The following is a 9,937-nucleotide window of genomic DNA, read 5'->3' as shown; positions in this document are numbered from 1 at the left end:
AATGTAATGGTAGGTGCCGGCTTTCTGAATTACAGGGTGACTGCCTGAGCTGTCCTAAAAAGCAAGTGTCTTTTTTATGCCGCATGAAAGACTGAAATGTTTACATATCAAAAGGCTATAGGCCAATTTCTGTCAAAATTACACATGAAGTTAAGCAGTACAAGCAATTTATTTAAACACTAGTCATTGTAGAAAAATTCAAAACCATATGCTCTTTTAGCAGTTTTTCACAAATGCATTTGACCCATGACTTGGCTAGACATACAAGCTTCATAATTTACTCTAAATTTCAAATCCCCTTGACGTTTAAATAAAAGATCTTCATTAATGAGGTTTACATGAATGAAAACTTTAGAAGCTGATATCGGTTAGCAAGGGGCTTCAGGACCGTCTGTGCCTTCGCTCTAATTTTCAAATGACTGACTTTGCTTAATCATTTCAAGAGAAAGTTCCTCTGAGAACAAATTATCATCATTTGCATTCTGCGATTTGCAAAAGCAACGGTGCAGTCACTTTGAAACAAACTTTGAAAGTGGATTTCTGCAACCCAGGAAAACTGAAGCTATTTTTTCCCCCTTGAGGCCTTGGGAACACGTCATTTTTCGACACCCTCTTCTCTCCCAGGGCTACGTGCTTTCCCTAACACCTTGATGAGCTTGTTCTTAGGGTTTCGGGTGTTTTTCTTTAGAATGTTTCAAAACTTCTATCAAAAATCATCTGGTAAGTTCCCTATGTTTAGCTGAATGCAAGAGACCCTGGACAAATGCGTCGCTGGTTAGCTTTAGCGGGTAGAGACTGCACGGGTGGAGGCTGCGCGGGTGGGTCAGCACCACCAGGGACCAGCCTCCCCGGAATAAGGCTAGAGCTATCGGAGGGGTCCTTCAGGGACCAGCAGAACTGTATTGCTGGTTTGGCGCACCAATTTTGAAACATTAGATTTTTTTTTTTAAAGCCTAAACACCAACGAGAATACCAATTTGCGCTGTGAAAACTACTGAGGTCTCCTTGCTGCGTGCTGGGGACCTACAGAGACATTAGAATTGTTCCTAATTCCTCTGACCTCCATGCAGCCTGGAGGGCTAGGTTATCTTTGAAAAGGACACGCCAGCTTTTTGCACATGATAAGAAAAATCTTACTTACATGCATCGGATTATAAACTCTGCTCTGTGATCAGGCAAGAGAGTGAGAGAATTAAGAAACGAATCCTAAGAAGTTGGGGCCGGGTATGCATTTTAAAATACAGCTGTGGGGAGTGGGGTGTAAAGAGAAAGGGGACAGCTTTTTCCACGATGAAAATATCTCGGGGCGCGGAGATATGCCCAGGCACACGCTCCAAACTTGAGTACTCTGTTTTAAATCAGAGAAGCAATTTAATCTACACTCTTTGAATCAATTTAGCGATGACCGCAGCGCAAGTCGCCTTCCATAGAGGCCAAACAGCAAATATACCTTACGCATGTGGAATCCACTGATCTATTCTTTAATATTTTTAAAATGAGGGCTATTACCGGGGCGAATGACTCCTCAACAAACACATTTTCATAGACTTCTGCGTGGTGATTGCTTTGTGTGAAATCGTGTTTGGGTGATAATAGGGAAAATCAGCGGCGTGTTTACTGCCTTTCCCACCGAAGCGCTCCCGTCTGCCGCTGGACGCTCCGGGTCCTCCCATGCTGAGCCGTGCGTGTGGGGCCGACAAACAATCGCTTAGCAACACGAGGGGGACCATTTGCTTGCGTTGCATTTGTTATTCCAATTGCGCCAGGCAATGAGGGGCAAGATTGGCGCGTTGTGGACACTTGTGGGTTTTCGTCCTTAGAGGAGGTGCGGTACCGGGCCAAAGAAGACGCCTTTCTGACGTCTGCCTCCCCGCGGACAAAGAGGAAGGACCACAGATTGAGGGGCACCCAGGTGGGGGAGGTACGCCAGGCAGGGGTGAGCTACGTGAGAGGTGGCAGAGTGAGTAGTGTGTGGCTCTGGGTCCCTGTGACCCCTTCCCTGAAATTCTCCTCCATTAGAGGATAGAGCTTGCAAATTCGCTCTTATCTTAGACTCAACTGATTCAGAGACCCTGCCCTAATGCTGGGGGCAGGGGTGGAGACAGCACACTCCTTTGTCCCGATGAAAAGAACAAGAAAATGTCCTTTAGTCCATCCCCAACCTCCTTGGGCCAGTTACCTTCCTAATTTTAAGGTTGTAAGGGACTCAATGAATGTTGGATTAGGTTCGATCAATTAAAATCCTGAGGCCTCCAAAAGAGGGGCAATTTACAAAGTGTCTCCATTCATTCCAACTCTGATGTTCAGACTGGATACTCTTCCTTCTAGTGGTTGGGGAGTTAGCCAGAGGGCTTCAGGAAAGTGAAGCACAATCTAGGATTTTGTTCAACCTGATCATTAAGGACAAGAATCAAGAGGAAGAAGACAGGAGGGGTGGACTTGGCCAGCGAGTTGGTTCTACACTTTTAAATACTTGGAGGCCCGTCCGTAGGTCTGAGACTGAGGTTTTGTTGGGGGTCCTGATTTGAGCACTCTTCACGACAACTAATGGACTAGGAATCTGCCTGTAGAATCCTACTTGGCTTCTGTCTCCCCCTGATGCAGGCAAAGATCTTAAAAGACGCACCCCCGCAAAGTTCGCCCGCCCAGCAACCAGCACAAATGCAGATAAATTCACTGCTGAAATTGCAGCCCCCAGTTTTCTTCCATCCATTGCCCTGTACAACGGAACCTGAGAAAGGCGGGCGGCAGTATGTGTGCTCTGGGACCTAGTGACCCATTCGCTGTCTCTCAGAATGGAAAATCTGCTTCCCTCCCTGGTTAATAGAGAGCGAAGGCAGGTTTTCTTACCGTAGACCTGACCTCTGAAAGAGAGGGTCACTCTCCTTCCTGGGAGGTTATAATTATTATTTTTAAATCTATGGCTTCCCCAAATTGAGACCCATTTCCATCCGGCCTTAATCTCTCCCAACAACCTCTAGTTTGCACAGCAAAGAACCAAGTCTCCCGACCACAGGAGCCGGTGGGCATTAGGATGTGGAGCTTCAACTCCGGGGAACTAGGAGGAGAAGCGCGCACTAGCCCTCGTTCCGCGGCCCCAGCGCATTGCCGAGTTCTGCGCCCCCGCACGACCGAAGCTCCGCTCAACGGCTCTTTGACTTGGGAAAGGAATTGACAAGTGGCCTTTCCCCGGTGCTTGGGAAGAGGCAGCGTAGTTGACTTAGTCTTACTGAGGTGATTTTAGACAACTTTTCGGGAACCCCTGGTTAATCAGTTCCAGAAAAATCGGGTAGGAGTTAAAGGCGAAAAAATGGGTAGGAGTTAAAGGCGGCCTTCCTTCGGGACTCTGGCGGGGTCTGCCATCCCCGCCCAGGGCGGTCTCCCGTCTCAGTCGGTGCTGGCCCTTCCCCCTGGAATGGCTGTCGTTGCTGGCGCAAAGGCCCGAAGAAAGACGGCTTTGGAGTCCAGGGGCTTGCGCCCAGGCCGCAGGACCTCAGGGGCTCTTTCGTTCCGCGCACACTGTCGCCTACCTTCTCGAAGAGCGCTCAACAGCCTGCGCGCAGAATGGACTGGCTGCACCTCTGGAGGCTCCAGCGGGCGGCCGTGCTGTGCGGAGAAACCCGCAAGTCACTGCGGCTGCCTTTGGCAAGCAGGGAGGGCCTTCTTGGTACAGGCCCCCGGGACCGGGGAACCCAGCCTGGGCCTGCCAGGCTGAAGTTAAGGGGCCTGTCATTTAGGGAGTGAGCAGGTCCAAGGGGGAAAATGCGACTCAATTGTTCCGGAGGAAGTCTGAGAAGCCCCAAAGGCTCCAATCTGGATTGAAAACCCAAAACAGGGAAAGAGGACACCCCACTTCTAAAAATAAGAATCAACAAGGAAAAGCACAAAACCTACCGACACCCACGCAGGGGGCAGCTGGAAGCATCGCTTCTGAGTGCTACTCTTGAACTTTAAATAGTGGCTGAATTCGGTCTTCGTTGTGTAAGGACCTAGGGACTGTCATGGTAGTTTTCTGACCCAAAGCGTCTGGGGGGGGGGAGTGAGAGAGAGAGAGAATGAATATGAATTTTAGAAAATACAATGCACCTTTTCTTTCATCGTTTTTGCTTTACAAATTTTGACTTTTGCAAAAACAAAAGGCTGGGGTGGGGAGTGGGAATTAACCAGCTGATTGGGAAGAGAACTTTAAAGATTAAAAAAGAGAGAAGGAGTTGAAATTAGGCCGTTCGTACACGGAGGCCCAAGGAGGAGCGGAATTTTCAATCCTACTTGAGGAAGGACACACTCACATTTTCTAAAACAAAACAAATTCCGAAAGAAGTAGCCCCAAAGTAAAACCGGCCACAATGAATTTGAGCTAAAGGCAGAGGAAATCGCACCCAATAATAGGACCCAATCTGAGAAAAAAAGGTGGGGGCGGAGAGGTCGGGCGGAGGGAGTTGTTAACTGCGGCAGTACAATGGAATTAATGAGATTAACCAGGGCAATTAGGCCGCCCGCCCAGCTCGACCGGCCAGCGGCGGGGCTGCCGAATGGAAAAGATTAGGTTAATTTCATTAATTCTCAATCCACAATCTCTTCTCAGGCTCTGTCACCCCCTCCCCTTGGCACCTCTCCCCCTCCCCTGGAAAACCTCCCCCCACCCAAAGGAGAAGAAAAGGCCAAATCTGGTTCTGTTTGTCATCTGCATATTACCAGGAACTAAATCCAGGATGACGTCGACTCGGTATAAAACCAACAAGAGGTTCAGCTGGTCCGAGCTCGTCCTACCCGCGGGTTGAGTTCAGCGAGCGCTGCAGCGAGGGGCGGGCGGNCTCGGGCCTTCGCAACCTAGCGCTGTCGTTAGTCCCTGGGATGGTGGCGCTTGCTTTGGTCACCTTGCACAAACTTTTCCTCTTGCAAACCCCCATTTCTTGGCGGAGTTTGCACACGTCTTACTGCAAACTTTTCGCGAGTTAGCGAAAGTAACTCGCGTAGTGTCCGGGTTAGGATTCCACGCCCAGGCCATAATTTAGTGCCTGCCGTGGGGAAAGTTAGGTTTTTTAAATTCCCCGACTGGCTCTGGGGCTTGAGGGGGGATGATCCCTCCCATTTTCCGGCACCTCGACCCCTTTGTAGCTGTTTTTTAAGTGGGAGAGGATTGCGGGCTGGCCGGCCGGCGTGCGCGCGGTGACGAGGGAGGAGGCTGACTGCGCCCTCCTTGCCGCAGGCTACGAGGGCCCAGGCTCGGTGCTGATGTCTCCAGTGCCGCACCAGATGCTGCCCTACATGAACGTGGGCACGCTGTCGCGCACCGAGCTGCAGCTCCTCAACCAGCTGCACTGCCGGCGGAAGCGGCGGCACCGCACCATCTTCACCGACGAACAGCTCGAAGCGCTGGAGAACCTCTTCCAGGAGACCAAGTACCCGGACGTGGGCACGCGCGAGCAGCTGGCCCGGAAGGTGCATCTCCGAGAGGAGAAAGTGGAGGTAGGCACCCAGCCCGCCGGCGGTGTCTAGTGGTCCTTCCCAGGGAGCAGGGCCCCAGGCGGGTTGGCCCCAGGCGGGTTGGCCCAGCTCTCCTCCAAGCTCCCTAAACTTTAAAAACTTCCCGGTGGCCGCCTGGAGGCTGGAGGGCGCTTTAGGCCCAGGAAGTCTGGAGAAAACGCGGAAGCCGGAGCTAGTGGCTCCGCTCCTTTTGTTGGTGTGCGCGCGGTGTCCGCTCGCGATTCCATGGCCCGTTCATCCCGCGGCCACACGGAGCCCCGGGTGTGCTGGCGGTGGGGCAAGCGCCCCTTAACTGTTGTTTTGTGCTCACTTGCGCAACAGGTCTGGTTTAAGAATCGCCGCGCCAAATGGAGGCGGCAGAAGCGGTCCTCATCCGAGGAGTCAGAAAACGCTGAGAAGTGGAACAAGACGTCGTCGAAGACGTCGCCGGAGAAGAGGGAAGAGGAAGGTAAAAGCGATTTGGACTCGGACAGCTGACGGCCGCGGGATGGCCGTGGCGCTTGCCTGACTCAAGGACTTGCACAGACAGACGATGCTACTTCTTGCACACGCGCTGCCTTGCGGGAGGGGGTCGAGAAAGAGGAACGAGGAGCTGTAAATAGTGTACAGAGCCGGGAGGGTCGGCGCCTGGGGACTGGCGGGCAAGCGGGTTCTCGCAGCCCCGCGCGGTCAGAGGCCGCCTGCATCTTGCTCCCCACTGTAGTATTTATAGTTAAGTTAACGGTGACAGTACAATAAAGTGACGGTGATGTAGATGGGCCAGTCTGTATTTCCTACCACCACCACCACCACCATCAGTCCGAGGCCGAGAAACCCATTTAGTTTGTAGCATCTACAGAAAAATTGAGCAGCTTTGACCTGTCAAAAGGAAGGAACAAGAAAAACTCGGGGGGAGGGGGGGGACTCACCGAGGGATGGATTGGAACGGGATGGGGTCCCAGTTTAACAGTAAGCCTCGGCCCTAGTTCTCCAGGAAGGAGTGAAGTGTGGCTTTGCGGACGTGATGTGAGGGTCTGCCAGGGTTCTTGCTCCTTGCTCCCTCTGGGAGAAGGAGCACACCTTCCTTCTCTGTAGAAGCCAGAGCTACAGACCGAAGCTTCTCCAGAGCCCTAGTCTATTTCTGTGAAATCTCAGACCAAAGATGGCCAGTCCACGGCTGAGTTAGGCAACGGACATGCCTGTTCCCCCGGGTGCTTTCCTCGATCTTCCACGAAACTCCCCGCAGCCCTAGTTGGCACTGTAGCCCCACGGCAGCCAGGAGGACCTCTGCCAGGAGACCAAGTACCCGGACGTGGGCACCCTTTTCCCTGGGCGGCTGAGTGGCCAGGGCTGAGGGATGCGCTCTCAGTCAGTCTAGGAGGGCACGGGGAGAGGGTTGCTTTGAAGTGGCAGTACCAGTCCCCACCCCCATGTCGCTCTTTTCTTCTGGAACTATCTACCTTCCACCCACCCGGGGCTGGAATAAGGAACTCCAGTGAGCCAGTTGCAGGCTGGCTATGCCCGCCCCACCGGGTCTGCAGTTAACCAAAGACTGGAGAGGTCTCCCGGAGCCCCTGAGCTAGGGATAAAGAGTAGATCACTCCGCAGGCCATTGAGGGCATGGAGTGAAGGCCAAGGCCAGAAGGGATAGCTTTTAATATGTTGAATTTTATTCTGCTCACTTACCCAAGAGGAAACCTGGGCTTAGAGCCCTCTTGGGCTCCTCAACCCTCCTGTTCCCGGAGCAGAGAGTTTGTTCTTGCTGGGCCTCCTCCCATGTTCAGATCAAGGTCCCTACAAGGGAAGGGGCAAGGCCTTCAGGCTGGCTAATTGAACAGCTACCAAAAGGAACTTTGTTTACAAACAGCACTTTTTTTTTTTTCACATCTTGTGGGTTTGCAAATGTGACCCCTGGAGCATATGAACTAGCCCTTGGAAAGCTTGGAGTGCTAGCTCTCCAATACTGCCTTTTCCACAAGCAGTATCCCTAGGCAGAGGAAAAGGGCAGTGGCAAGGGTCAAGACTGCATCAATTTGTGACTTTGGGCACGCTGCTTAACCTCTCTGTCCCCGGTATTCCATAACTGTAAAATGGGCACAGTAATAGAACCTGCTTCCCAGGGTCCTTGTGGACACTACTTAAGAGCCTAAGGGACTCTTTTCAACATGACTACTTAATTTAGAAAATGTGAGCATGCTTTATCTAATTCAGCTCCTATACTTCCAGATGTGTGTACATTATCTAATTTTATCTTCAAGAACTCTAAGATGGGTAATGTCACCATTTTACAGATGAACATGTTAAGGGTTTGAAAAGTTAAGGACATTAACAACAAGCAGCTCATAAGAAATAAGGCGGGAACATGGCCTTTGCCTCAGTGAGTCTTATACCATAATTGGAAATGTTTCCACTAATAACAGTTCTTGTGAGAAACATTCAAAGAAACTGTCCTATTTGGTTTCAAATGAATCTTGAAATGGCTGTTGGTATACCTCCTCAGACAGCAGACTTCAGGGTGAGACAGCAGTGCCTGCCATTGCTCCCAGTCATTGATAGCTGATGTTCCTGGAGGGTGTCCTCCCTACCTTTGAAGAGGAATCAGCCCGCAGGGATATCTGCAACATTTTAAGGCAGGAGAGAAGTGAGCAGTGTCATTTCACCCTGAGAGAGTTGCCTTCTAAACTCCTGTGTGGCTTTTCCCTATAAAAGGGAATTTTTCATTTTAAAGAAAATTTGCATGTATTCTGGAAAGAGGTCTAAGGCAAATGGTCCAGGGGAGATACGGGAGGGGTTGAACACCTGGTGAAAAGCCATGAGTGGAATAGAGGGGGACCAAGCTCCCAGCTTGTTCCGGAGCAGGCCCAAGGTGACAAGAGAACTCTCCCTCACTGTCCACGTCTCCATGCCTGGAGTCCCCTGCAGAGGCTTCAGGATTGGCCCAGCTCACAGGAAATAAACATAATAAACGTCTGGAGTGAAGAGGGAAATGTCAGCATGGTCTAATTATAGTCCACCCACCTACCTTGTGCATGCCCCAGGCAGCTGTGGGGTTCAAATCTCCATCTTAGACTGGCTCTTGGTGGCAGGAGGGCCAGCTGGGGTCATGGAGCAGAAGGCACTCGGGCCTCGTAATTTTCTTCAGTGGGAATTGGGGTCACACTGTTGGAAAGTGGTATGTGTCCTCGGGCAGGGTGTAGGCCAGTCAGCCTGGCTTAAGAGGTTTCGGATTCATGTGACCTCTCATCCTGTCCACTGAAGGTGTTCTGCCCATTCCATAGTTGAGCAAACTGAGGCACAAGACTAACGCCAAGAAGCAAAATGAGAATTGTGACCTGCAAGGCTCCTGGACCTTATGATTTGCAAGGGGATGTGGGTGGGCCTCTCACCAACAGCAAATGACTTTACAAGAGTGAGTGTAACTGCCCCGCCTCACAGACTCTAGTGAAGAGCAGTAGTGACGATTGTGACCCCTCACACTAGTCTAGCACTTTACATGCCACACTTCCACTCTCAGGAGGGGGAAGCTGCAGCCCATTCTCCAGGTGGGAATTGGAGGCTCAGTAAGAATAAATAGTAAGTGGCAGAGCAGGCCCCGGACCCCCGGGCCCAGCAGACTTCCCACATACTTCTTGCAGTGATGTGAGGTCTAGAGTAATGGCTTCCAGGTGTCCCTGGCCACCTGAGCCAAGTGGGCCCTGCTTGGAAGGAGCTGGGAGTCTTGAGATTCCTACCATCTTCCTCCATATCTATTGGTTCTTGGCAGTAGCAGGGCACAAGCTAGGGGACAGGACCCAAAAACAATTGCTGCATAAACAGTGGCCACAGAGAGCTGATTTCAGTTTCAGTCCTTTGATCAAATTGTGTTTTATTGATATTTGAATTTTTTTTTTTCAGTATGAGAGATTGAACCCAGGGCCTCACACATCCTAGGCAAGTGCTCTATCACTGAGCTTCATCCCCAGCCCTTATTTATTTTGAGTCAGGGTCTCCCTAACTTGCCTAGGCTGGTCTTGAACCCATGATCCTCCTTCCTCAGCCTCCTGGGATGGGGGTGGGACACCATGCCTTGAGTAAACTTTGAACCAAGAGTTCTAACAGTCACTTGGAGGATATCCTCTTCAGGGGCATGAATGGGACGGAATCAAGCAGATTCTCTTGTTTTCGTTGCTCAGGGGCAACATTTGGTGGCCAAGATCTAGGGGTGACGGGGAGGTCTTTTTCCAAAGTGTATGAAGTTTCCAGTGACTCAACTAAAATGGCTCAGGCATCAAGACTGCCATCCAGAGAGCCAGAGCCCTTCCCAGGCTGGCCTTCTGTAACCTTGAGCTTCGTGCCTAAGTGAAATTAAGGGCACGTAAAACGCAAAGCCCCACCCTTATGAGGTGAACTTGGCGGCCAAGGAGAGCGAACAGGGCACCTTAAGGCCAGTAAAGCTGGGTGGCTGGACTTTAAAGCCACAAGTCTGCAAGCT

At 51.2% G+C, this 9,937-nt stretch overlaps 1 protein-coding gene and 1 long non-coding RNA gene across 2 annotated transcripts; one reads left to right on the top strand and one right to left on the bottom strand.

Moving 5' to 3' along the window:
* Positions 1–3,396: 3,396 nt before the first annotated feature.
* On the bottom strand, positions 3,397–4,788 carry LOC125615179. The gene is made up of 3 exons (XR_007345726.1): positions 4,696–4,788; positions 3,895–4,026; positions 3,397–3,606 (listed from the first exon to the last, which is right to left on the bottom strand). It is a non-coding gene; the product is annotated as an uncharacterized LOC125615179 (long non-coding RNA).
* A 418-nt stretch (positions 4,789–5,206) lies between these two features.
* On the top strand, positions 5,207–6,240 carry Gsc (goosecoid homeobox). The gene is made up of 2 exons (XM_015488535.2): positions 5,207–5,469; positions 5,809–6,240. The coding sequence occupies exons 1-2, from the start codon at positions 5,236–5,238 to the stop codon at positions 5,962–5,964; spliced, it is 390 nt and encodes a 129-aa protein (XP_015344021.2). The 5' UTR covers positions 5,207–5,235; the 3' UTR covers positions 5,965–6,240.
* Positions 6,241–9,937: the final 3,697 nt, after the last annotated feature.

The sequence above is a fragment of the Marmota marmota genome, unplaced genomic scaffold (assembly GCF_001458135.2).
Source record: "Marmota marmota marmota unplaced genomic scaffold, marMar, whole genome shotgun sequence".
Lineage (NCBI taxonomy): Eukaryota > Metazoa > Chordata > Mammalia > Rodentia > Sciuridae > Marmota > Marmota marmota.
Note: the sequence above shows the minus strand (reverse complement) of the source record. Positions and strands in the feature narration are given on the sequence as shown.

Excerpts from the sequence above, each read along its gene's own strand:
- Gsc (XM_015488535.2), top strand. The coding sequence starts at position 5,236 with ATGTCTCCAGTGCCGCACCAGATGCTGCCCTACATGAACGTGGGCACG. Across the intron at positions 5,470-5,808 it reads TCCGAGAGGAGAAAGTGGAG|GTCTGGTTTAAGAATCGCCG; the intron begins GTAGGCACCCAG and ends CTTGCGCAACAG.